The 27,977-nt window shown below is 30.9% G+C and overlaps 2 protein-coding genes, 1 long non-coding RNA gene and 1 pseudogene across 5 annotated transcripts in view; 2 read left to right on the top strand and 2 right to left on the bottom strand.

Moving 5' to 3' along the window:
* The window catches only part of LOC128165780 (protein patched homolog 1-like), a 53,760-nt gene that overhangs the window by 21,974 nt on the left and 3,809 nt on the right, over window positions 1–27,977 (bottom strand). The gene's annotated exons all lie outside the window — the stretch shown is intronic.
* On the top strand, window positions 116–26,343 carry LOC128165783 (uncharacterized). Of its 2 annotated transcripts, none has more exons than XR_008241089.1 (5): window positions 116–258; window positions 20,751–20,831; window positions 21,753–21,835; window positions 25,344–25,429; window positions 25,986–26,343. It is a non-coding gene; the product is annotated as an uncharacterized LOC128165783 (long non-coding RNA). The 2 variants fall into 2 exon arrangements; XR_008241088.1 differs by lacking the exon at window positions 116–258 and adding an exon at window positions 6,941–7,340 and having other exon boundaries at window positions 19,598–20,831.
* On the bottom strand, window positions 7,700–12,382 carry LOC128165781 (uncharacterized). Its single transcript, XM_052830613.1, has 2 exons — window positions 11,011–12,382; window positions 7,700–10,276 (listed from the first exon to the last, which is right to left on the bottom strand). Exons 1-2 carry the CDS (start codon window positions 11,675–11,677, stop codon window positions 8,454–8,456), a joined length of 2,490 nt encoding a protein of 829 aa, XP_052686573.1. The 5' UTR covers window positions 11,678–12,382; the 3' UTR covers window positions 7,700–8,453.
* LOC128165782 (uncharacterized) lies at window positions 16,605–19,593 on the top strand (annotated as a pseudogene).

The following is a 27,977-nucleotide window of genomic DNA, read 5'->3' as shown; positions in this document are numbered from 1 at the left end:
TTTATCCCACTACATTTTTTCTTCCCACTACATGCACCCGTGTAGTGGGAAGTAAAATCATTCGGAAACGTTATTTCTCATCGTACTTGATTCAAAAAATATAAAATCGTACTATGTTTGGGTTTCCGGTGTGTATGTGAATTTTTTGACACGCATCGTGGAGTCCATAAGAGTACTTTACACACTTTCCTCCATTGGATGTAAATAGCGCATGCGCAATCGGAACTTCCTACTCGAAGATGGAAATAATTGTTTACAGTAAGTATCATTTTTTCTTCGATATCTAGGGAATTATATCATTCTATTCTAATAGATAAATCTGGTAAACGACTATAACAAGGTCAGGCATTGTCTTTCCTGTTAAGTTTTTCACTGATAAGAGAACACGAGATCTAATTTTGACATCATGCGAATACCATATTCATAATCAAAGAAGGGATCGTAACTTATTTAGAATTAAAATGTGTCTATTTTATTTCAAGATTTATTTAATTATGGAACAGATTATTACTTATATTTTAAGGGATATATCAGTACCTTCTTAGTGGCCGAAATTCGGCCCTATTCCTAATCAGAAATAGGTGATATTTCCTCAATTTAGCGGTATTTTTTCCCAACTGGTTAACACTGAGTCTATATTTAATTCTTTTAAATAAATAATATGTATTAAAAGCAAAATATGTGATCTTTTAACCTCAATCAGCATAGCTTTTATCATAATACCTGTTTAAAAACATTCTGTAAACATTGCCAACTTTTAATCCTAATTTCCTCTATCTTTCTAAAAATCATAATGCTGTGTTCTGTGGAATCGTTATGCTGTTTCCACATACATGTACTTGATTGATATACCTTTTCAATTGTACAATTTCATTAAAAATACGGATGAATTACGTTACATAATTATATTAATAGAAACATATTAGGAAAAGTTACTTTAAAAAAGTGATTTAGTAGGAAATACTGATTTTTATCATTGAAATGAAAAGTATTTTTCTCATGGGGTTAAATTTCAAAATGAATGATATTTACTTAAGCTAATGGTGATTATTTCTTAGTATTAGTACGATCTGAGATAAATTTGGGTACAGATAATGATCAAAAAAGATTTAGAGGGTTTCCTAAGTGATTAAGTGTACAGATTGATTTTAGAGCGTTAAAATGAAAAGTACAGGTTTCCTCATTGAGTCTAAGTTCAATAGGAAAGGATTTTTACTTAAACAAATGATGATTAATTCATAGTATTAGTGTAATTTAGGATAAATTAGGGTACCAATATTGATTGAAAAAGATTTAGGGGGTGTCCTAAGTGATCAAGTATACTGATTTTATAACGTTAAAATGAAATGTATGGGTTCCCTCATGGGAGTCTAAATTTAACAGAAAAGGATTTAACTTACACTAATGGTGATTATTTCTTAGTATTAGTGTAATTTAGGATAAATTAGGGTACAAATATTGATTGAAAAAGATTTAAGGGGTTTCCTAAGTGATTTAGTATACTGATTTAAGAGCGTTAAAATGAAAAATATAAGTTTCCTCATGGGGGTCTAAGTTCAATAAGAAAGGATTTTTACTTAAACTAATGATGATTATTTCTTAACATTAGTGTAGTTTAGGATAAATTTGGGTACAACTATTAATTGAAAAAGATTTAGATGGTTTCCTAAGTGAATAACAATACTGAATTCATAACGTTTAAATTAAAATTATGGGTTTCTTCATGGGAGTCTAAGTTCAATAGGAAAGGATTTTTACTTAAACTAATGGCGATTATTTCTTAGTATTAGTGTAATTTAAGATAAATTATGATACAAATATTGATTTAAAAAATTTAGGGGGGGTTTCCTAAATAAATACTCTACTGATTTTAGAACGTTAAAATGAAAATTAAGGGTTTCCTTATGGAAGTCTAAGTTCAATAGGAAAGGATTTTTACTTAAACTAATGATGATTAATTCATAGTATTAGTGTAATTTAGGATAAATTAGGGTACAAATATTGATTGAAAAAGATTTAGGGGGTGTCCTAAGTGATCAAGTATACTGATTTTATAACGCTAAAATGAAATGTATGGGTTTCCTCATGGGAGTCTAAATTTAACAGAAAAGGATTTAACCTACACTAATGGTGATTATTTCTTAGTATTTGTGTAATTTAGGATAAATTAGAGTACAAATATTGATTGAAAAAGATTTAAGGGGTTTCCTAAGTGATTTAGTATACTGATTTAAGAGCGTTAAAATGAAAAATATAAGTTTCCTCATGGGGGTCTAAGTTCAATAGGAAAGGATTTTTACTTAAACTAATGATGATTATTTCTTAACATTAGTGTAGTTTAGGAAAAATTAGGGTACAACTATTGATTGAAAAAGATTTAGATGGTTTCCTAAGTGAATAACAATACTGAATTCATAACGTTTAAATTAAAATTATGGGTTTCTTCATGGGAGTCTAAGTTCAATGGGAAAGGATTTTTACTTAAACTAATGGCGATTATTTCTTAGTATTAGTGTAATTTAAGATAAATTAGGATACAAATATTGATTTAAAAAATTTAGTAGGGTTTCCTAAATAAATAGTATACTGATTTTAGAACGTTAAAATGAAAATTAAGGGTTTCCTTATGGAAGTCTAAGTTCAGTAGGAAAGGATTTTTACTTAAACTAATGATGATTATTTCTTAACATTAGTGTAGTTTAGGATAAATTAGGGTACAACTATTGATTGAAAAAGATTTAGATGGTTTCCTAAGTGAATAACAATACTGAATTCATTACGTTTAAATTAAGATTATGGGTTTCTTCATGGGAGTATAAGTTCAATAAAAAAGGATTTTTACTTAAACTAATGGTGATTATTTCTTAGTATTAGTGTAATTTAAGATAAACTAAGATACAAATATCGATTTAAAAAATTTAGGGGGGGGGGGGTTCCTAAATAAATAGTATACTGATTTTAGAACGTTAAAATGAAAATTAAGGGTTTCCTTATGGAAGTCTAAGTTCAATAGGAAAGGATTTTTACTTAAACTAATGATGATTAATTCATAGTATTAGTGTAATTTAGGATAAATTAGGGCACAAACATTGATTGAAAAAGATTTAGGGGGTGTCCTAAGTGATCAAGTATACTGATTTTATAACGCTAAAATGAAAATTATGAGTTTCCTCATGGGAGTCTAAATTTAACAGAAAAGGATTTAACCTACACTAATGGTGATTATTTCTTAGTATTAGTGTAATTTAGGATAAATTAGGGTACAAATATTGATTGAAAAAGATTTAAGGGGTTTCCTAAGTGATTTAGTATACTGATTTAAGAGCGTTAAAATGAAAAGTATGAGTTTCCTCATGGGGGTCTAAGTTCAATAGGATAGGATTTTTACTTAAACTAATGATGAATATTTCCTAGTTTTAGTGTAGTTTAGGATAAATTAGGGTACAAATATTGATTGAAAAAGATTTAGGGGGTGTCCTAAGTGATCAAGTATACTGATTTTATAACGTTAAAATGAAAATTATTGGTTTCCTCATGGGAGTCTAAATTTAACAGAAAAGGATTTAACTTACACTAATGGTGATTATTTCTTAGTATTTGTGTAATTTAGGATAAATTAGAGTACAAATATTGACTAAAAAAAAATTTAAGGGGTTTCCTATGTGATTTAGTATACTAATTTAAGAGTGTTAAAATGAAAAATATAAGTTTCCTCATGGGGGTCTAAGTTCAATAGGAAAGGATTTTTACTTAAACTAATGATGATTATTTCTTAACATTAGTGTAGTTTAGGAAAAATTAGGGTACAACTATTGATTGAAAAAGATTTAGATGGTTTCCTAAGTGAATAACAATACTGAATTCATAACGTTTAAATTAAAATTATGGGTTTCTTCATGGGAGTCTAAGTTCAATGGGAAAGGATTTTTACTTAAACTAATGGCGATTATTTCTTAGTATTAGTGTAATTTAAGATAAATTAGGATACAAATATTGATTTAAAAAATTTAGTAGGGTTTCCTAAATAAATAGTATACTGATTTTAGAACGTTAAAATGAAAATTAAGGGTTTCCTTATGGAAGTCTAAGTTCAGTAGGAAAGGATTTTTACTTAAACTAATGATGATTATTTCTTAACATTAGTGTAGTTTAGGATAAATTAGGGTACAACTATTGATTGAAAAAGATTTAGATGGTTTCCTAAGTGAATAACAATACTGAATTCATTACGTTTAAATTAAGATTATGGGTTTCTTCATGGGAGTATAAGTTCAATAAAAAAGGATTTTTACTTAAACTAATGGTGATTATTTCTTAGTATTAGTGTAATTTAAGATAAACTAAGATACAAATATCGATTTAAAAAATTTAGGGGGGGGGGGGGTTCCTAAATAAATAGTATACTGATTTTAGAACGTTAAAATGAAAATTAAGGGTTTCCTTATGGAAGTCTAAGTTCAATAGGAAAGGATTTTTACTTAAACTAATGATGATTAATTCATAGTATTAGTGTAATTTAGGATAAATTAGGGCACAAACATTGATTGAAAAAGATTTAGGGGGTGTCCTAAGTGATCAAGTATACTGATTTTATAACGCTAAAATGAAAATTATGAGTTTCCTCATGGGAGTCTAAATTTAACAGAAAAGGATTTAACCTACACTAATGGTGATTATTTCTTAGTATTAGTGTAATTTAGGATAAATTAGGGTACAAATATTGATTGAAAAAGATTTAAGGGGTTTCCTAAGTGATTTAGTATACTGATTTAAGAGCGTTAAAATGAAAAGTATGAGTTTCCTCATGGGGGTCTAAGTTCAATAGGATAGGATTTTTACTTAAACTAATGATGAATATTTCCTAGTTTTAGTGTAGTTTAGGATAAATTAGGGTACAAATATTGATTGAAAAAGATTTAGGGGGTGTCCTAAGTGATCAAGTATACTGATTTTATAACGTTAAAATGAAAATTATTGGTTTCCTCATGGGAGTCTAAATTTAACAGAAAAGGATTTAACTTACACTAATGGTGATTATTTCTTAGTATTTGTGTAATTTAGGATAAATTAGAGTACAAATATTGACTAAAAAAAAATTTAAGGGGTTTCCTATGTGATTTAGTATACTAATTTAAGAGTGTTAAAATGAAAAATATAAGTTTCCTCATGGGGGTCTAAGTTCAATAGGAAAGGATTTTTACTTAAACTAATGATGATTATTTCTTAACATTAGTGTAGTTTAGGAAAAATTAGGGTACAACTATTGATTGAAAAAGATTTAGATGGTTTCCTAAGTGAATAACAATACTGAATTCATAACGTTTAAATTAAAATTATGGGTTTCTTCATGGGAGTCTAAGTTCAATGGGAAAGGATTTTTACTTAAACTAATGGCGATTATTTCTTAGTATTAGTGTAATTTAAGATAAATTAGGATACAAATATTGATTTAAAAAATTTAGGGGGGGTTTCCTAAATAAATAGTATACTGATTTTAGAACGTTAAAATGAAAATTAAGGGTTTCCTTATGGAAGTCTAAGTTCAGTAGGAAAGGATTTTTACTTAAACTAATGATGATTATTTCTTAACATTAGTGTAGTTTAGGATAAATTAGGGTACAACTATTGATTGAAAAAGATTTAGATGGTTTCCTAAGTGAATAACAATACTGAATTCATTACGTTTAAATTAAGATTATGGGTTTCTTCATGGGAGTATAAGTTCAATAAAAAAGGATTTTTACTTAAACTAATGGTGATTATTTCTTAGTATTAGTGTAATTTAAGATAAACTAAGATACAAATATCGATTAAAAAAATTTAGGGGGGGGGGGGTTCCTAAATAAATAGTATACTGATTTTAGAACGTTAAAATGAAAATTAAGGGTTTCCTTATGGAAGTCTAAGTTCAATAGGAAAGGATTTTTACTTAAACTAATGATGATTAATTCATAGTATTAGTGTAATTTAGGATAAATTAGGGCACAAACATTGATTGAAAAAGATTTAGGGGGTGTCCTAAGTGATCAAGTATACTGATTTTATAACGCTAAAATGAAAATTATGAGTTTCCTCATGGGAGTCTAAATTTAACAGAAAAGGATTTAACCTACACTAATGGTGATTATTTCTTAGTATTAGTGTAATTTAGGATAAATTAGGGTACAAATATTGATTGAAAAAGATTTAAGGGGTTTCCTAAGTGATTTAGTATACTGATTTAAGAGCGTTAAAATGAAAAGTATGAGTTTCCTCATGGGGGTCTAAGTTCAATAGGATAGGATTTTTACTTAAACTAATGATGAATATTTCCTAGTTTTAGTGTAGTTTAGGATAAATTAGGGTACAAATATTGATTGAAAAAGATTTAGGGGGTGTCCTAAGTGATCAAGTATACTGATTTTATAACGTTAAAATGAAAATTATTGGTTTCCTCATGGGAGTCTAAATTTAACAGAAAAGGATTTAACTTACACTAATGGTGATTATTTCTTAGTATTTGTGTAATTTAGGATAAATTAGAGTACAAATATTGACTAAAAAAAAATTTAAGGGGTTTCCTATGTGATTTAGTATACTAATTTAAGAGTGTTAAAATGAAAAATATAAGTTTCCTCATGGGTGTCTAAGTTCAATAGGAGAGGATTTTTACTTAAACTATTGATGATTAGTTCTTAACATTAGTGTAGTTTAGGATAAATTAGGGTACAAATATCGATTGAAAGAGATTTAGACGGTTTCCTAAGTGAATAAGTATACTGAATTCATAACGTTTAAATTAAAATTATGGGTTTCTTCATGGGAGTCTAAGTTCAATAAAATAGGATTTTTACTTCAACTAATGGTGATTATTTCTTAGTATTAGTGTAATTTAAGATAAATTAGGATACAAATATTGATTTAAAAAATTTAGGGGGGGGGGGGGGGGGTTCCTAAATAAATACTATACTGATTTTAGAACGTTAAAATGAAAATTAAGGGTTTCCTTATGGAAGTCTAAGTTCAATAGGAAAGGATTTTTACTTAAACTAATGATGATTAATTCATAGTATTAGTGTAATTTAAGATAAATTAGGGCACAAATATTGATTGAAAAAGATTTAGGGGGTGTCCTAAGTGATCAAGTATACTGATTTTATAACGTTAAAATGAAAATTATGGGTTTCCTCATGGGAGTCTAAATATAACAGAGAAGGATTTAACTTACACTAATGGTGATTATTTCTTAGTTTAAGTGTAATTTAGGATAAATTAGGGTACAAATATTGATTGAAAAAGAATTAAGGGTTTCCTTAGTGATTAAGTATACTGATTTTATAACATTAAAATGAAAAGTATGAGTTTCCTCATGGGAGTCACCCCTGCGAAATGATATTCATGACTTTAAGAATCTTTATGAGTTGTTCATTATTGTTCTTGAACGGTTCATAAAAGATTCATAACAGCTTCATAAAAGGAGTTCATGAATTAAATTCATGAACACATTCATAATTCACAGTTCATGAACAATGACGAATCTTTATGAACATGAATTGATAAAAATTACTTTAAGTCTATTATTTTTGACTGTCACAATTTTTATGAAGATTTAAATTAAAAAAAAAATTATGAGATTTCTCCAAATTTTAAAAATAACACATTCATGAACATTCATGATTATTCATGACTCAATATGATTCAGCGGAATAATTAAATCAGGTTTAAATTATTGATTACATTTTTAATACTCAACATTGACAAGTGCTAAAACTTAACATTTCTCATATTAAAAGTTCACATTGGTTGCTTACATCAAAGATGACTAAAGTATATAATATCTATTGGATGCAGATAATTTGTCAAAAAAATATGAAATCATATGTTTAAATGTTCTGATGACGACTGCCACTGGTCGAAATCAGTAAACCAAATAAATTTAAACTGCATTCCTGCGAAGTGTTGATCCAACCGTCCACTGTTTGTTTCTTTAAGTTTAAAAGGATATAAAAACAAAAATAATTTTCTTGCATGTCAACATAATCTAGTTATATCTGAACAATAATGTAAAAATTGTAACAAATTCACTTCATTCTGTTATCATTATACATGTACATATAAAGTGATACCATATTTTGATTCATAAATAAGTGTAATTTCTAGAAGAAACTTCAAAAATGGCTTAAATCTGTGTTCTTCTTAAGCATAACACTTTGAGCAAAAAACAAGAATACATCATGTTTATATTAAATTTTAGTTTGGATATTGAGTAATTATGCGTGGTTAACTTTTAAATATGTAAATCTAATCCATTTCCTAATCACATGTACATGAATTGGGACATAATAATTCATACAAAAATATCCAAGACATTATATTCTGTCTACTTAGTCCTTTTATACACACCGAATAGGCCATACAATGTACATGCATTATGTAAATAACTGTCAGATCTACAAAATGGTTTTGTTTCTGCGTCACTTGAAAATAGCATGTCCATGGGAATTTGGTGCTATAACAACAAATTTTTGTATATTAACATCTTTTACATCGATAAACCAAACATTGTCTAATAGATGATCAGCCAAAATCAAATCATATGTATCGACTGTAGTTGCAATTTGGAAATGTTTGCCAGCATAGGAGAATCCCAAACTCCATGGTTGTAGCTGTAATGGTTGCACAAACGCAAATACTAGCCTTGTCTGTACATGTAAGACATAATAAATGACAAACACAAATTTGTTGTGTTTTGTAATGTACACATGACAACATCTCCTCTTCATTCGAGTGTAACTGTCAGAGTACATCTTTTTGCCATCAAGTTGGATTCTGTCAACTTTCTTGATTTCGGAAACTTCCTCTAGATTTGAATCCAAAATATTCAAAATGATATCTTTGTGGTGTTCATCAGAAATCTGTTGTATTGCACCAGCAATTTCACAGTTCATCATTCTTTTCAACTTCCAATTTCTTCTTTCTTTTCCAGAAGTATTCAAATGAAGACTATTTCGCAGTAGAGTCTGAGCTTCTTTAATTTTCATAATTTGATGAGTCACATTACCCGTGCCATGTACTGCTTTTGTTAACATAGAGTTGCAATCCTCAAAAGGGAAACAACTCCACGCCCAAAGAGGACCCATCATACGAACATAGTATGTGTAATGTGTTCCTATGTTATGTACATTTAGCCCACATGTTCCTTCAGGGTATAACGTGCAAAATTGTCTGTAAAATATCTTTAAGACAGTTTCTGCCCTTTCCAGATCTTCTTCTGTTATGTGGTCTTTTAAAAGTAAGTAAACTCCTTCGGAAAGAAGAGCAAAATGCTCCAAAAAGATATCTGGTAGGATTCCCTGCAGGCACGGAACAGCATAATATAATAGCCAAGCTTGTAATTCAGTTGCCTTAAAATGATTATAATTTTTTTCTAGGTCTCTTGGTAACCTTTCCATGTATTGGGGTGGTTGTATTCCAATCATTCGTTTTGATATTGTTTTCAAACTTTTCCCTACAAAATAGGGTTTTTTACTTTCTGTTGGAGATAACCATTTATGCAATAAAGATTTTGTTACCCCTAGCAATGCACCATGCATATAATCTGGGGGACAACCTGCTACAATATCAAAATCTTTAAGGTTGAGCAATGCTGATTCACCTTTAAATCCTTTTATGCGGTTGGCACTGGTACCGTTTCTCATACATATGGTAACTGTCTCTTGATTTCGTTTAGGACAAGGATTTTCTCTGTAAGGGAAACTTCTGCAATGCCCTTTACCCTGTTTCACTATTTTTCCTGATTCTTCACATGTAATACAGGAATCGCTGCCATTATACTGTGTCATGTTTAAAAGGGATGATTTAGCAGGCAGGTCATAGGTCCCACACAACACTTTCAATTTCACATTGGTCTCTATGTCATCCAGATCAATTACAATACCATTTTCATACAGATCATTAAACATAGCACACAGAGGTTCTAAATACTGCTGCATAGGTGGCTTTCCCTTGCCTTGCCAAATTCCTGCTAGAATTATGTTCTCCCTTGCAAATCTGAGACTTGGAGTCATTTCATTTATAGCTACAAAAACAGGCCAAAGTTGTATTTTAGATGATGAATAAAGGCTCAGTCCATCTGTGTTTATCAGTGCTGTTAAATTGTTGTTTTTATCTAAAAAATTTCCTTCAGCTGTTAATGTCTTGTAAACATGGCCATCCGTTAAATCCGTCAAAATGAATGGGGTTTTCAAGTGCCTTTCTGTAAGTCTTTCTTTGTTTTCTTTTATGTCATCCCAAATTCCTTCAAATAAAATTAAAATTAGTCATAAATATAAAATGATGTCAATTTTTTTGTTGGCATGTGAATACAATGTAAGGTTATCTATTAAAAAAATGGAGCATAAATTGAAATCATGGAAATAGGTAGTTGGTTACCAACATTGAATTTCTAAAAATCATTGAAATGCATTAACAAGCTTAAGGCATAAGCGTTAATTGATAGAACAATGAAGTATAATATATATATATATATATATATATATATATATATATATATATATATATATATATATTTATATATATAACAAGCACAAACATTGCAATAACTCTCAAATTTACATATACCTGCCCATAGTGAATGATAAAGATATATATAAAGCACAGAGAAATTCACTTTTGTTGGAGCTCCACCATCCGCCCCGACCGAGGCTTGAACTCACGACTTCTGGAACCCATTCTCCTAGCAGTGAGCGGCCACCGCGCTCCCCACTCGGCTACCTAGGCAAGACAAAATCTTGCTTTCGATAACGAACGGAACCTAGCGCGCTGGCCGCGCACTACACAGTCGCTTGAGATACAGGTGGAATACAGTTAAACGACAATCTGAGAGGATCTCAGATTATATATATATATATATATTAAATATGAATCTTGTGCCATTGGCCATAAAATTTTAATAATTGGTTCTCATGGCAATATCGGTATTTTAAATTTTATGTAATAAATAAATCATTATAAATGATTACACTTTCATACCTGGAGACTGCAATAAATTCTTTAACTGTGTTTTCATGTTGGCAAATACAAAGCTAGCACGAGGAAGTTGTGATCCATTCATCCCATGTTTATATCGAGGACCATCACACTGTCTGCACTGCGTAATTTCTGGATTCTCAGGGAAAATGTTGAAACACTTTTCACAGTAATGTACTTCATGTGCATAATCTGCATTCAGATGTTTCCACAAATTATCATACTGTAGTTCTTGTAATGGTTTGCAGTCTGGAAATGCTTTCTTCATAGTTATTAAAACATCCTTACTTGAACTAGCAGAAAAATTGTTCCTTAAGAAACAAGATAACATCATCATTTCAACATCTTCATAGTCAACAACTGGTGTGTCTTTAAATTCATCAGCATCACAAGAAAATGTGGAGTCTGAATCTGAAGAACTTGAAAATTCCTTTTCGTCCAATGAGGAGACAGAGTCATCTTCATGATCATCAACACTGGAAAAATCTTCATCAGTGCTATCTCCATCATTCATACATAACAAACTGTCTTCTCCGTCATTTTTCCATGTTTTGTTGTTATCCTCCGTCTGGAAAATATCTGCCTGGACCTCTAAATATTTGATATAGAATTCCATATAACAACTATATTTGTACAATACTGCATGAATTCTTTTTTTTTTTTTAATCATGTTAATCTCTGAATCAAATATTCATCTTCTTTTATAGAATTTTAATCAGTTATCGTGAAGATAAAATTACTCGGATTACAGTGATTTTTTTCGGTTCAAATTACCACAGAAATAAGGTGGCCTAAGCGATTTTCTCCCAATTTTAAACTTTTTTCCCCCGAATTTGAATTTCAAGAAAATTTGATGTTCAAGTTTCCCAAAAGGAAAGCAAAAGTAAAATTTGCAACATTACTTTTCATAAAATTTGATAAAATTAAAAAACAAAACACCAATAAATCAAATGTTTTTATGGGGTTTTTGCACAGGTACTTGTTTCATGAAAAATGAAAAAAAAATCCCTATAGTATAATAATGATACAAGGTATCAAACTCTTAATGAGGTAAATGATAAAATAAAATATCACAAAATAAATGTTTTGTTAAAAAATGATTTGAAATTATCTGGTAATTTTTTTTATCCAATCAAAATCTGAATTATAAATATCATCATTATATTTCGAGTTTACCATGTTTGGACACAGTTTACGCACATTAGTAAACAATAAAAGCTTGCTATATATGGTTGTTTAGATAATTTAATGTAGAAGAAAATAGTACTAAACAGTTATATATTGCATTTCGCATAAAATCGAAAATGACTGCAAAACACAGGAGGGGTATTTTACCTCATTCTGAGTTAGACACCTTCTGTTATTATTATACTTTAGGGTAATTTTTTTTTCATAAATAAGTGCCTGTGGTTTATTTGCTTTTTTTCCATTGTAATCTAATATGATTCTGAATCAGGTTTCTCAATTGAAGAGAAACATTGCTAATTTTTCCTAATCCAAAAGGAGGGGGTGGTGGTTTATATAAACAAAAAAAAAAAAACACTCGTATGCTAAATTGTTTTCCGTGCTCTCTAGTGTAGAGTCGTGCTCAATTTCTGACAGGGCAGGCATATTAAGCTTACCAGTATGAGTATCTCCATCCTCGTGTTCTTTGGTTTCACTCACACAACTAGCTGAATCTATCTCTTGTTTGAAATGCTTGATACTGAGCGGATAACTTTTTTTACATCTTTTTAATGGGCCTGCAAAAAATGTTTCCATACATATATGATGTGAATAAAATTCAAAATTTGATACACATAGCTAATTCTGTCTATACAGAGATATTAATACAGCTAAATTACAGCATAACCCTTATAAGTACATATATAGCACTATAAATAGTATTAAACACTGTTTGTAAATTTATTGAACAATATGTTTTACTTGAATACTGCATCTGATTCAAGTTCAACTTCCCTTTCTAAAAATATAGGTGACTAACCAAACCCAAAATTGCCGGTGATGATCCCTGTTTACAGTCATGAAATTATTTATGTAATATTTAAAAAATAAATCACTTTTTAATGGTTATTTTTTAGATAAAACGCAGTCAAATCATTATCAAATCTGAAAAGACAAAGGGCTTTTAATTATGAAGGAATTGATAACGATTTGACTGTGTTTATACCAAAAATAACTCTTGCTCCGTATATCAAATAATAAATACACTCATGTTTTTTCTTCTCACTATATATTTCATTGAAAACCAACATTTTACAAAGAATTGTTATGAAGGAATCCCTCAACATATTTTAAAACAATATGGATTGATAAATTCAGAATTTCTCAAGCTTTTTGGCATAATATTTTAATATTTTTCCAACCCTCTGGTTGCTGAGATCTGACATTAACAATCCAGGGTGAAATTTTTCGGCTCGCACATTGCAAAAGATTTATAGTAAAATTCTAAAACAAATTTTTTGGGGGTTTTTGAAATATCACATTTTTTACAAATGAGTTGTCAAAAACTATTTCATTGTATGTCAAAAAAGTGCAAATTGAATCTGCTTATATCAATTTCTTCAAAATCTGACAAAAAAATAAGATGAGAAAACCTATTTAAAATAAGTCTTGTTTTCAATGAAATATACAGGGAAAAAGAAAAAAATTGACATACTTTTGGCATGTGAGTGTACAGTGTGATAATTGTAAGTGTTTATTGACAAAGACATCGACAACAAAAATGATTTATATATATATATACATACATGATGTGTATTTGTTTTCCTTTTTTCTTTGATGCCATCGTGTATTGATCATTTGTCGTGTTCGGTTGATTAACGTTATTTAAAACATCTAAATTTAGCTATTAACTAAATCAGTCGAGAAAAATTCCATTCACTGAGTAATGAATTAAGCAAAAAAAAAAATCATTGTTGCATCAATTCCTTTATCATCTAGCTATTTTGGTGTTTAATAATCAAAGTTTTAAAGCACAATGATTTTATAGCTCTAGTCCATGCTAACCATGTGCAACCATACATCTAATCTATCTACCATATGTACCGATAAAAGAAAAACTTACTAATATCATGAGCGGAATTCTGGTGATACAATGCCGATCTCTTTGTTGTAAAATGCCTTCGGCATATCTTGCATTCAAATTTTCGTCTTCCATTGTGGTTTATTTCAAGTAAATTCTCACTTTTACAACTGGTTGAAAACTCCGCCATCTTCAAGTAGCAGGTACCATCGAAATTTGTAACAACGGCATTTCACACCCCGTGCTTTACTTTATCTAAAAGAAATTTTTGAAATCAAAAAATTCTTTTTGATAAAATTAAAAAAGGAACATATTTCAGTAAAATTAAATATAAAACAAACGAGAATAACAAATAACTTACACCAAAGTGACTTCGTCCCAATGCACCAAAGAAGTCGGGGAACGATTTGCAGAGCAACTTCGATGAAATGTTATACTCGCCTTTTGATTGGATGGTTCCAGAAAATATTAAAGAAGCGGCAAGACATTCAAGATGGAGAAGAAATATGCACTTATCGAATGGGAAGACGAGTATGTCAGTATTATTGATGTTGTTACTATTGTTCACCCCCGTAAAGAGGTATCACACTACAGAGAAGGAGAGGTGGTGAAAGCAAAATTCAAAGGAGCGGTGTATGAAGCGATTATCTGCGAAATAAGTGGTAAGTTCAAAGCGCCACGTGCTTCTGTTTTAAAGTCGAATTCCTGAGCGCCGGTGTGCCCCACCCCTTCCCTCCGCGTTAAATTGTTGAAATTTTATTATACAAGTTCGCATACATTTTGATCGTATTTTCAAGCAATGTTTAGGTTCATTACTTCGTATGGGGGGGGGGGGGGGGGGGGGAGTTAGCTCAATTTTCAAGAAGGCAGCCATGTTTTTTCACTTCATGCCGCAATGTATTGTGGGTGAAATAAATTGCAAGCAAAGTCAAAGGAAAATTCAGTGACATAAACTATTGAATGTATGTAGCGATTTGAAATTCTTATGCAAATAGTAATATTCACACTATGTGCAGTTTTGCAGATGGTATAATGTTCTATGAATATCAAAGATTTGATTTTGATTAAAAACAAAGTAAACTTTGCTAGGCAGCTTTAATGGTTTTCAGTGACCTTGTCCGCAAGCACAATATATGCTGACTGACATTTTTTCAAACTTGTTAGGCCGTTATTTACACACAGTAATTTGTTGCAACTTTTTTTTTTTAAGAAAACAGAAAATACTTAGAGGATACAAAAAAGAGTAGTGTTTTGAAGCACAGATATTCTACAAGGCAAATTGGAGAAAAGGGTAGGTACATGTATAACAAGTAAATTTTAGATATGCATGACATTTTTCATAAACTTTTAAAGATATTCTATGAATGTTAATGATTATCGTAATATGCACTCCTCGTTTTAATTATCAAAAAAATATACCTACTATACTATAAACATTACTGTTATGTTTATAGTACAGCAGGTATGGGTTATTTTAACAATTAAGAGAGGGAGTGCCTATGATTATCGTTATATTTAGATAACTTGCGAACTCTTTCGAAGATCTATAAAAAAAAAGTGATGAATATTGCTATCCTGCTAACTTTTAGTTTTATGGGTCAAATGATTGCTCAGAGTGGGGATGTTGAATAACATATTTTACAGAGTACTGATAAATCTTTAAATACATATATATTTATCATATAACTTCCTATAGAATTACTGATCATACGACACATGTATAATTAATATTTTATATGTAAAACATCTTGGCAATTGATTGTATAATTCATAAATGTTTGAATGGGTGAACTACAGTTTCTATTTTTTACAGAATTTTCACTTTTAAGTGTAGAAATGTAACACAATAGTTATTTTAAATCAAATCATTCTGAACTTATTACATGCAGTCAAAGTACAGTAAAAGTTTTATAATGAACACGGATATAGCAAAATCTCAGATATAACAAATTTTTAGTCCCCATTTGAGTTTTTTGTTAAACTTTATAGAGCCAGCTCCAATTCGCAGTGTGAATGTCAGGATCACACCAAAAAAAACTGGTGTTGAAATTTCAACACCATCAACTCCAACCAAGGGAGCTATGAGACGACTAGCTACAGACGGCTCATCTACGCCCAGGGGTTCTACGACTGATACAGGAGGTGGCAAATCTCCCCCCAGGGGTTCTACGACTGGTGCAGGTGGTGGCATATCTCCCCCCAGGGGTTCTACGACTGGTGCAGGAGACGGCAAATCTACCCCCATGGGTTCTACGACGGTTGCAGGTGGCAGCATATCTTCCCCCAGGGGTTCTACAACTGTTGCAGGAGGCGGTAAATCTACCCCCAGGGGTTCTAAGACTGGTGCAGGTGACGGCATATCTTCCCCCAGGGGTTCTACAACTGGTGCAGGAGGCGGCAAATCTACTCCCAGGGGTTCTAAGACTGGTGCAGGTGACGGCATATCTTCCCCCAGGGGCGCTACAACTGGTGCAGGAGGTAGCATATCTTCCCCCAGGGGTTCTAAGACTGGTGCAGGTGGCGGAATATCTCCCCCCAGGGGTTGTACGACTGGTGCAGGTCGCGGCTTATCTTCCCCCAGGGGTGCTACGACTGGTGCCGAAGGTGGCTTATCTTCCCCCAGGGGTTCTATGACGGGTGCAGGTAGTGGCATATCTTCCCCCAGGGGTGCTACGACTGATGCAGGAAGTGGCTTGTCTTCCCCAAGGGATTCTTTGACTGGTGCAGGCGGTGGCACATCTGACAGTTTGTTAACATCAGGTTAGAAAAAATATTGAGTGTTTTCGGCTAAATAAATTTGATATTACAGCTCTCTGAGGCACGCATGCATCCATTTTGAGGTAGCTACATTCCAATTTTTATCATATATGTGATAAAAAAAAAGTTGTCGATGTCCTCGTTTTTTTTCATAGCCAAGAAATTGAATAACACTTTTGGTCATCATTTTCAAAATGTCAATTCAGGCTCGTTTAGAAATCACATTAAAAGATAATGCCCATGAAGTAAGGAAAGTTTATATGATAGAACAAAGATATTTATCGTTATTTAATAGAAAATTAAATCCCTCAATCATTTAGTACGTTTTCCGAGGGCTGGGCAATTATATCGATATTCCAATATATTGCAATAGACTCCTTAAAAAATATCGTATCGCAATACATTTTTTCTATACCGATATATTGACAATATTGATAACACTCAGAATTTAGCTTCTAAATTAAGTTTTCTTAATCATATTAAAAGAAAAAATAGCTTAATCTAATACAAAACAGAGACATTTTAGTACTTATTATAAATTTGTATTCTTAAAATGAAAATAAAATTTCTAAACAAAAATAATTATTTTTTATCATATATCTATAGTGAAAAGTACATTTTAAGACAATTAAACTTGAAATTTTTCTATTTTTTTCATACAAAAAATATTGCAATACATATCAATACAAATTAAAATATTGCAATATATCGCAATACAAAATTTCCAGCAAATACCCAGCCCTCTTTTTTTATCAATAAAAATGAATTTTAAAAAATGCCCCCTCGCATCTTTTTTTTTTTAGGAAAATGGTCTGAGAACCAGAGAATTAATTTTATGTAGCCTTAATAAATATTTTTTTTACTGTGGAATTTAAAAATATATTGCAAAATTTGTGTATTGAATAAACTAATAGAGTTTGAAAATACTGGTATAATTTTCGTTTTATTTTTCAAAAGCATATGTGGTTTAAAAGATATTTGATTGCCTAAGTAAGTAATTAGTAAGTGAAACTAAGTCACTTTTTAAATACATTGTATTTATTTTTTACACAGACGATGAGAACCAAGAGTTTGATAATTTCAGTATCCAGGGAAACATGGAAATGTCCATCAAAAAGAGCAGGTAATTCCCTTTACAATTTGGTCTTTTAACTCTACTTTGTACCCCCTTCATTCTGAAAAAGTAAAATATAACGTTCTTTAAGGTATTCAATATATAAAGACCATATTTTGTATCAGATAAATATATCCAAATTAAGTGGTAGGGCCTTTTATAATTCTTGGTATCATTTTAAAGCGTTATTAAAATAAAAATGATTCACGCTTAAAAATATTATATTTGGGTTAGTCATTCGATTAGCTAATTATGTATGAATATTAAACCTGTTTTACATCGTATAGAATTGTAACATAATCTCCTTCATATTATACATTGAATACCTTATATTATATTGACCTATAATGTTTTGATTTTATTATATTCCATTAGGGAAAAGAGAAAACTGGAGCGCCTGGAAAAGGAAGTTGACATTTTGAAGAAGGATATTAAAAAACTTAAAAAGAAGGTCCATAAACTGGAAAATAAACAAGCCTCGGAAAACCAATCAGATGCAGGCGAATTACAGTTGAGTGGGTTAAATTTGAAAAAGTACAATCTAAAGAATGCTGTGAACGGAATGTTCAATGCTCAACAAGCTCTCAATTATGCATTAAGAGAACTTTTTTCATTGGAGGAAATCCGAAATTCCTCAATATCTGGGAAAAAAACTGTGAAGTGTGGAGAGGATGGACCCAGACCTCCTCTTGATCAGGAGAAGTTTAGACTGTTGGAGGAAATTATTCATGAGAAGTTTCCATCATTTACTCGAAAAGAATTTCGAGAGAAAATCCAAAATATTCAAAAAGTAGAAAGGAAAAAAATTGCCTCCGATAGCCAGTTGTAGGTTAAGGCTATGCACATAACCGGTACATTTTGTAATCATTAAGGAGGCTGGGGGGGGGGGGGGGGTCATACCATAAAATTTTAATTAACCACCAGATTTTGCTGAAATTTTTAGACATGATTATTGAAGCTGTTAACAATCATTTGGTAAAGAAAAAAGTCGGTTTTTTTTTTATATCATTTCCTTATATCTTTACATTGTGCTCTTCTTTTAAAGGAGACCAAAATAGTATAAAAATGGCAGCAACCCCCGAGCCTCCTAAACAATTGTATTTAGTTTCTCTGACAATTTTGTTTGACACTCGAGAGCTTGAATTATCGTGTAACATTGTTGAAAGCAATAACATGTGAATTTTAAGTATAAGATTCCAGTCAGATGCACTGTGAGTTGTCCAACATTGAAATTGAGGCTTATTGTTAATGTTACTGTATGACTGCATGATTTAATTACTCAGTGATAATTGATTTTTGATCTTAAGGCTTAAAACCCATTGCCATAAATGTAGATTTATATGAAAGTGTGAACTTCTTCATGAATTTCAAGAACATTTAAGACTTGGTTCATTCACCTTCAAGAACATTCATGAATGTTAGTGATCATTTATAACCATGCTTATTCTTGAATGTTCATGTATTCTGCATGATTTTAAAAATGCCTTTTCTGTTGTGAAATTTGTTCATGAATAACCTGCTTTTCATGAATATTCTTGAACTTTGTTTTCATGAATAAAATTCCAATCATCATGATGTCCAGTTTGTAAGTTCATCGGATCTTCATGAACATTTCATGAACCGATTCAGGAATATGATTCATGAACATTTCTTAATGATTCATGAATTATTCCTGACACTCTCGCAGGGGCAAGGTTCAACAGGAATGGATTTTGACTTAAACCAATGGTTATTTTTTCTTAGTGTTTATGTAATAAAGTATAAATTAGGGAATAAATATTGACTGAAAAATATTAATGGGGGTTTCCGAAGTGAATAAGTATACTGATTTTAGAACGTTGAATGAAAATTATGGGTTTCCTCATGGGAGTCTAAATTTAACAGGAAAGGATTTTACCTAAACTAGTGGTGATAATTCTTTAGTATTAGTGTAATTAAAGATAAATTAGGGTACAAATATTGATTGAAAAAGATTTAAGGGGTTTCCTATGTGATTAAGTATACTGAGTTTAGAACGTTAAAATGAAAAGTGTGGGTTTCTTCATGGGGGTCTAAGTTCAACAGGAAAGGATTTTTACTTACACTAATGGTTATTTTTTCTTAGTATTTGTGTAATTTAGGATTAATTAGGGTACAAATATTGATTGAAAATGATTTAAGGGGTTTCCTAAGTGATTTAGTTTACTGATTTTATAATGTTAAAATGAAAAGAATGATTTTCCTCATGGGTGTGTAAGTTCAATAGGAAAGGATTTTTACTTAAACTAATGGTAATTATTACATAGTATTTGTGTAAGTTAGGATAAATAAGGGTACAAATATTGATTTAAATAAATTTAGGGAGTTTCCTTAGTGATCAAGTATACTGAATTTGTAGCGTTAAAATTAAAAGTATAAATTTAGTCATGGGGTTCTAAGTTCAACATGAAAGGATTTTTACTTAAACTAATGGTGAATATTTCTTAGTGTTAATGTAATTTAAGACAAATCAGGGTAGAAGTAAAGATCCAAGAATATTTATGAGGTTTTTGGAGTGAATAAGTAAACTGAATTTTTAACGTTGAAATGAAAAGCATGGGTGTCCTCATGGAGGTCTATTTAGTTCAATAGGAAAGGATTTTTATTTAAACTATAATGGTGATATAGGTTTTTTTTTTTTTAATAATCAATTACATGTACATGATGTATACTGATTTTTTCAAGTTAAAAGCAAAAGATATTGGTTTCCTCATGGGGGTCCAATACTTTACAAAAGGATTATTTTATATACTCACGGTGATTATTTCGTTGCATTAATGAACTCAACATGTAACCAATATTATTCTTCTTTTTTACATTTTCTTTTAGAGACTCAAAACCAAAAATTTTGATTGCAAATAGTGACTGATGTGCCTTATGATGTAGATGTTGGATATTGTGCTTTTCCAGGTAATGAACAATTTTTTTCTTACTGTAAACAAACACATGCTTAAGGGAAAAAAAGAAAGAGGGATATAGAAGAGAAAGAAGCTTTATTTGTACTTTAGTGTCTATGAGTAATACTTTTACATTTGATCTGAGTGAGCTGAATTAAATTCTTTATATAATTACATATTACTGTATACAATATATATGATTATTAAGAAATTAAGAATGAACAATTACAGTGGAGCCTCAGTTATCCGGATGCTTTCGTTCCCAAGTCCAATCGTCCGGATAGGTGAAGCGTCCGGATATCTGGAATGTGTCTATTGTTGTCATGAATGATAATGTATTTGTATACAATGGCTCCCAGTGTTGATACTAGGTTTATTTGCTTTTCATTCCATATAGCAACACATGCTAGAGTTGTCTGTTGATATGAACGCTTTTAGAAGAACTTTGCTTTATTTTATTATTTTGTCATGAAATATTAACCGGACAACAATGACAATCGAATCTAGCTAAATTCTTTGTGTCCAAGTGTGATATGTTTGTGATACACTGTTGTTCGCAATTTTCCAATTTTTGTGATTTTGGAAGTCAGTGTGTTTATACTACTTATGAGGGTCTAGCTCGTAAAAAAGGTGTGAAACTTAATTGACAGGGGTAATCTTTTGTACTGAGAAGGGTATCATCAAATTTTACCGTCCGGTTAAATGAAGCAAGATTAGTAGTAAATCAGTATTTTGTGGTAAAAACAGACCGTCCGGATCCGGAAAGCGGAATTCCGGATAAATGAGACAAAATAACGTATAAAAAAATCTGTTCCCAAATAAAATCGTCCGTAAACTGAAGCGTCCGGTTATCTGGCGTCCGGATATCTGAGGCCCCACTGTAATTGTGAATGATACTATGCATATCTGAAATTTTTCTACATTTTCTTTTAAGAGAAATGGCCCAAAATGGAAAGCATCTGCAGACAATGACTGATATGTTTTTTGATGCAGATGTTTAAAATGATGCTTTTGAAGGTATCAGTATAATTTTTGTTACTTATTGTAATTAATAACAACTAACTATTACAAATAATAACAGAAAAAGAGAAATGCTATGTGTGTGTGTGCATGTGACAGAGAGTGAGAGAGAGAGAGAGAGAGAGAGAGAGAGAGAGAGAGAGAGAGAGAGAGAGAATTAGATTGAAGGGGAGAAATAGTGAGATGACTTAATACAACTAATTTGTATAAATGAAGTAATTTTTCTATTAAGATATTTTACCTGAATGTCACTACATGCGTGTAAATAACTAAATGTGATGTCAATTTGAAAGAGAGAGAGAGAAGTCGATAGACACTAAGTTTGATTTAAAGGAATTAGATTGGAAGGGAGAGAGGAAGAGAGAGAGGAATTATTGGGAAAAAAAATGAAGCATTTTTGCTATTTGGATATAATACATGAATGTCACTACATATGTGTAAATAACTAAATGTAATGTCTATTTGAAAAAAAGTCAGAAAACTTGATAGAAAATAAGAAACAAAGGAATTAGATTGGAAGGGAGAGAGGAAGTGAGAGGACTTATTAAAACTTTTTGTTTTAAGTGAAGCAATTTTTTTCTATGGAGATACTTTACCTGAATGTCACTACAAGTGTGTAAATAACTAAATGTTATGTCAATTTGAAAAAGAGAGACAGATAACTTAATAGAAAATATGAAAAAAGAAATCGGATTGGAAGGGAGAGAAGAAGATAGAGGACATGTTTTTTTGTTCAAATGAAGCAATTTTTTCTTTAAAAATGTTTGCCGGAATGTCACCACATGAGTGTAAATAACTAAATGTGGTGTTAATTTTAGAGAGAGAGAGAGAGAGAGAGAGAGAGAGAGAGAGAGAGAGAGAGAGAGAGAGAGAGAGAGAGAGAAGTTGATAGGAAATAAAAGTTGAAGAAATTAGAGTACAGGGATTAAGATAGGAAGTGAGATGGCAAATTTCAACTTTTTGTATAAATAAAGTAATTTTTGTATTTAGATACTTTACCTGAATGTCACTACATGCATGTAAATAACTTAATGTGATGTCAATTTGAGAGAGAGAGAGAGAGAGAGAGTTAGAGAGAGTTAGAGAGAGAGAGAGAAAAGTTGATAGAAACTAAGCTTGAATTAAAGGAATTAGATCGGAAGGGAGAGAGGAAGGGAGAAGAATTATTAACATTTTGTTAAAATAAAGCATTTTTTTTTCAATTTAGATATTTTACCTAAATGTCACTACATGTGTGTAAATAAGTAAATGTGAAGTGTATTTAAAAAAGTCAGAGAAATAGATATAAATTTAGAGATAGAAGAATTAGATTAGAAGAGAGAGAGAAAGTGAGAGGACTTATTACAACTTTTTGTTTAAGTGAAGCACTTTTTTTCTATGGAGATACTTTACCTGAATGTCACTACATGTGTGTTAATAACTAAATGGAATGGCAATTTGAGAGAGAGAGAGAGAGAGAGAGAGAGAGAGAGAGAGAGAGAGAGAGAGAGAGAGAATAAGAGAGAAAGAAATCAGTTCGGTAGAGAGAGAGAGAGATAGAGGATGTATTAAAACTTTTTATTCAAATGAAGCAATTTTTTTCATTTGACATTTTTAGCCTGAATGTCACTACATGAGTGTAAATTACTAAATGTGATGTTAATATGAGAGAGAGAGAGAGAGAGAGAGAGAGAGAGAGAGAGAGAATGAGAGAGATGTCAATAAGAAATAGAAGTTAAAAAAGTCAGATTGGAGGGGAGAAAGGAAGTGAGATGACTTAATGCAACTTTTTTGTATAAATGAAGTAATTTTTCTCTTTAGATACTTTACCTGAATGTCACTACACACGTGTAAATAACTAAATGTGATGTCAATTTGAAAGAGAGAGAGAGAGGTTGATAGACACTAAGTTAGATTTAAAGGAATTAGATCAAAAGGGAGAGAGGAAGGGAGAGGAATTATTAACATTTTGTTTAAATAAAGCATGTTTTTCAATTTAGATATTTGACCTGAATGTCACTACATGTGTGTAAATAAATAAATGTGATGTCTTTTTGAAAAAAGTTAGAGAAATAGATATTAATTTAGAGATAAAGGAATTAGATCGAAAGGGAGAGAGGAAGTGAGAGGACTTATTACAACTTTTTCTTCAAAGGAGGTAATTTTTTGTTGTTAATTGAGATACTTTTACTGAATGTCAGTACATGTGTGTTTATAACTAAATGAAATGTCAATTGGAAAATAGAGAGAGAATTTGATAGAAAATAAGAGAGAAAGAAATCAGTTCGGTAGAGAAAGAGAAAGATAGAGGATGTATTAAAACTTTTTGTTCAAATGAAGCAATTTTTTCTTTTGAATTTTTTTGCCTGAATATCACTACATGAGTGTAAATTACTAAATGTGATGTTAATATGAGAGAGAGAGAGAGAGAGAGAGAGAGAGAGAGAGAGAGAGAGAGAGAGAGCATATAAGATCAGAGTGGAGGAAAGATAGTAAGTGAGACTTAATACAAGTGTGTTGTATAAATGAAGTATTTTTTCTATTTAGATACTTTACCTGAATGTCACTACACGCGTGTAAATAAGTAAATGTGATGTCAATTTAAGAGAGAGAGAGAGAGTTAAGTTAGATTTAAAGGAATTATATCAAAAGGGAGAGAGGAAGAGAGAGGAATTATTAACATTTTGTTTAAGTAAAAGATGTTTTTCAATTTAGATATTTGACCTGAATGTCACTACATGGGTGTAAATAACAAAATGTGATGTCTGTTTGAAAAAGTCAGAGAAATTGATAGAAATTACGGTAAGAGATAAAATAATTAGATTGAAAGGGAGAGAGGAAGTGAGAGGCATTTTTACAGCTTTTTCTTCAAAGGAGGTAATTTCTTTTTTATTTATGAGATACTTTACCTGAATTTCACTATGTGTGTGTAAATAATGAAAAGTAATGTTCATTTAAAAGAGAGGAAGAAGTTGATAGAAAATAAGTTAAAGATAAAGAAATTAAAGCGGAAGAGAGAGAGGAAGTTAGAGGACTTATTAAAAGATTTCGTTTAAATCAAGGGATTTTTGTTCTATTGAGATACTTTACCTGAATGCCACTACATGTGTGTAAATAACTAAATGTGATGGCAATTAGAGAGAGAGAGAGAGAGAGAGAGAGAGAGAGAGAGAGAGAGAGAGAGAGAGAGAGTCAGTGAAATTGAAACAAAGTTAGAGACAAAGACATTTTGCAGAAGGTAGAGAGGGAGTTAGAGGACTTTTAAAAGAAATGTGTTCAAATGAGAGAGAGAGAGAGAGAGAGAGAGAGAGAGAGAGAGAGAGAGAGAGAGAGAGAGAGAGAGAGAGAGAGAGAGAGAGATCATGTAGAACATAACAACAGCAGCAATATTTGAACACTTTTATAAAGGTCAATTATACATTTCTAAAATCTTCCTTGTATAACAAAACATAACCTTTTTTCATAAAGAGTAAAACAAAGTAAACAAAATATTTTTTTTATGTTTATTGTTGTCTTATGCTTTCAGGAAAAATATCCAAGCTAATTGAGGTTTCCTGAGAAAAGTGTTTGTCTCACATGGAAAAGCCATTGTCTAAGATTATACATATTAAGGTAAATGTATAAATTAAATGTTATTTCTTAAAAAGAAATATGCATGAGAGAGAGAGAGAGAGAAATAAATAAAGATAGATGAAGAGAGAGGGGAGAAATAAAAAAAAAAAGAAAGAGAATACAGAGAAAACTGCTATTAGTTTTTATCAATATGAAGTTAATTCATCATTGATACACTTTTCCTGAATGTCACTAGATATGTGTAAAATAGGGATAACAGCATGAAACTGAAATAAGGCATTAAAAAAAAATTGAGAGATAGGGAAAAGTTAAAATAGATACAGAGGGAGATAGTGTGTGAATTTAAAGTGTAAAGTGAATTTTTAACTTAATGCCTCTACATGTGTTTTTCATTGATAGTTATGAGAGAGAGAGAGAGAGAGACAGAGAGAGAGAGAGGGAGACAGAGAATTACAGAGAGAGAGAGAGAGAGAGTGAGTAGTGATACCTTTTAGTATTTCATAAAATCTGAAAAAAGTACATTTAAAAGTCTTGCTTTACAGAGATGAAACACATTCTCAGAATTTATATTTTGACAAGTATTTTTGTGTTGCAGCACCAGTGTTCAGACATAGGTTAACTTCCTAGATAGACGATTGAGGACCAATAGTGTCAACGGAAAAAAAATCTACGCCATGAATATTGCTTTAATCAATACTGGTTTAGAAATGATAATGAAACTCTGGTACATTTTTTATTGATCGTGTGGTTTTCATGTATTCTCCCAAAAATGAAGATATGAGAGAATTAATACACTTTTTACGTGTACATGTACGTGTAAATTCAGTAGCATTGAAAGTTGGGTTATACAATGTACATATTTTGCTGTTTTAATGTTCCTAAACGATCATATTGCCTTGTTCATATTAATATTTAAATGTTTTAGTAATACTCAATAAAAAGTCAGAGTCTAATGTAATGTCTTAATTACTTTCATAATCATTGATATTCATTTTTATTTAATGTATCAACATCACTACGTCAAAAAATACATGCGCGGATCCAAAAAGAATTCCAGGGGGGTCGGACGGTTATTTGAGTTTGTCGGGGGGGGGGGGGGGGAGGGGAGAGTCCGAGGCATATTTTTGGTAATTTTATAATGTAATTTAAAGAAATTTTAATTTTGCAGGGGGGGGGGGGGGTTCAGACCCCCCTGACCTCCCTCTAGATCCTAGCATGAAATAAGCTTAGCTAATGCATGATCTTGTTTTTGTATATGCCTTGCAATATTATGTAGAAATAATCAATGTGATTGAGCATTTTGGTGTAAATAATTGCATGAATTTTTATATCATAATCTGTAATTTCACCATTAAAACTAGTGCTCTACTCAGAAGTTGTGCCGTCATTCTGTCTTTAAATAACCATACAGCTTTGGCTGAAAATGAAAGATGATGGATGCTTGTATATGCGTGTGATATACATGTACATGTAGGTAGAAGGGGCCTGTGATAGTTTTTCTCTTTCAATAACTAAACTGCCATGGTCCATTAGTTGTTCTAATAACAACATTCGGTTTTAGCTACTAGTATTAAAAAATCAAAAAAATAATTGAAAAACAAATAATTGGGTTAATTCAAAGATTTATAGGTTTGTTACATGCACTTTGAAATATTTCGCACTTTGAAAAAAATTCAAAGTGTGTTACTAGTAATTTTGGAACCAGTTAAACGCGCTTTTATTTTTTTTTTCAAAGTGCGTTGATATCGTCGATATTATAAAAAACTGTTCAGGATTTGGTCCAAATAATTGATACTTTTATTGACATACAATAACTGATTGTTTTAACCTTGGTTTGATATTGTTTAGCTCAATGGGATATATTTTTTTTTAAAAGAATCCAATGCATTCTCAGCTTACTTTATAAACAGTTTCTCGATTAGAATTTTTTTTCTCATAAGCTTACGTAGTTTGACAATTTACACAAGAACAAATCAGGAGTTTTAAATTATCCAAATATGACATAAACTGCATCGCGTAGCAATTACCCTTTTCCTTTTTTGTCTATGCAGCAAAATTAATGTACTTCTTATCTGATACATTGGGCTATGTCAGAAACGTTTACTTCAAGTTGCTGCATATCATACGTTTTGGATAGAAAGATAAGGGGTAGGCAACCTTCTTCCTGAAATCAATTACTAGTAAATGATGCACTGGTAATTGACCTGTATGATTGGCTAACCCACACCCACCCCCGTTCTTAAAGACGGTTAATGAGATTTACTAGTGTTAACAATTCATCATACAATCAGCAAATTAGAAATTAAATTCCAGATTTTTCTATTTAAACATATTTTTTTAAAGTGCGTTAAGTGTTTCGATAATAAAAAATGTTGAAGTTCCTTCATAACGCACTTTGAATTTTTTTTTTTCAAACTGCGTTAGCTTAGTCCTAAGTTTAACGCGTTTTATTTTTTTTAAGTGTGTACTTTTCTCAAAGTGCGTTGCCACATACGTTATTTAAAATCCACTATAAATCACAAAACTTGTGTGCTATAATTCTTTAGAAACTGTACAAAGAATGTATGGTGTATCAAATCATTTGATA

Source organism: Crassostrea angulata, chromosome 10 (genome assembly GCF_025612915.1).
Source record: "Crassostrea angulata isolate pt1a10 chromosome 10, ASM2561291v2, whole genome shotgun sequence".
Classification (NCBI taxonomy): domain Eukaryota; kingdom Metazoa; phylum Mollusca; class Bivalvia; order Ostreida; family Ostreidae; genus Magallana; species Magallana angulata.
This window is presented reverse-complemented; position numbering and strand designations above follow the sequence as displayed.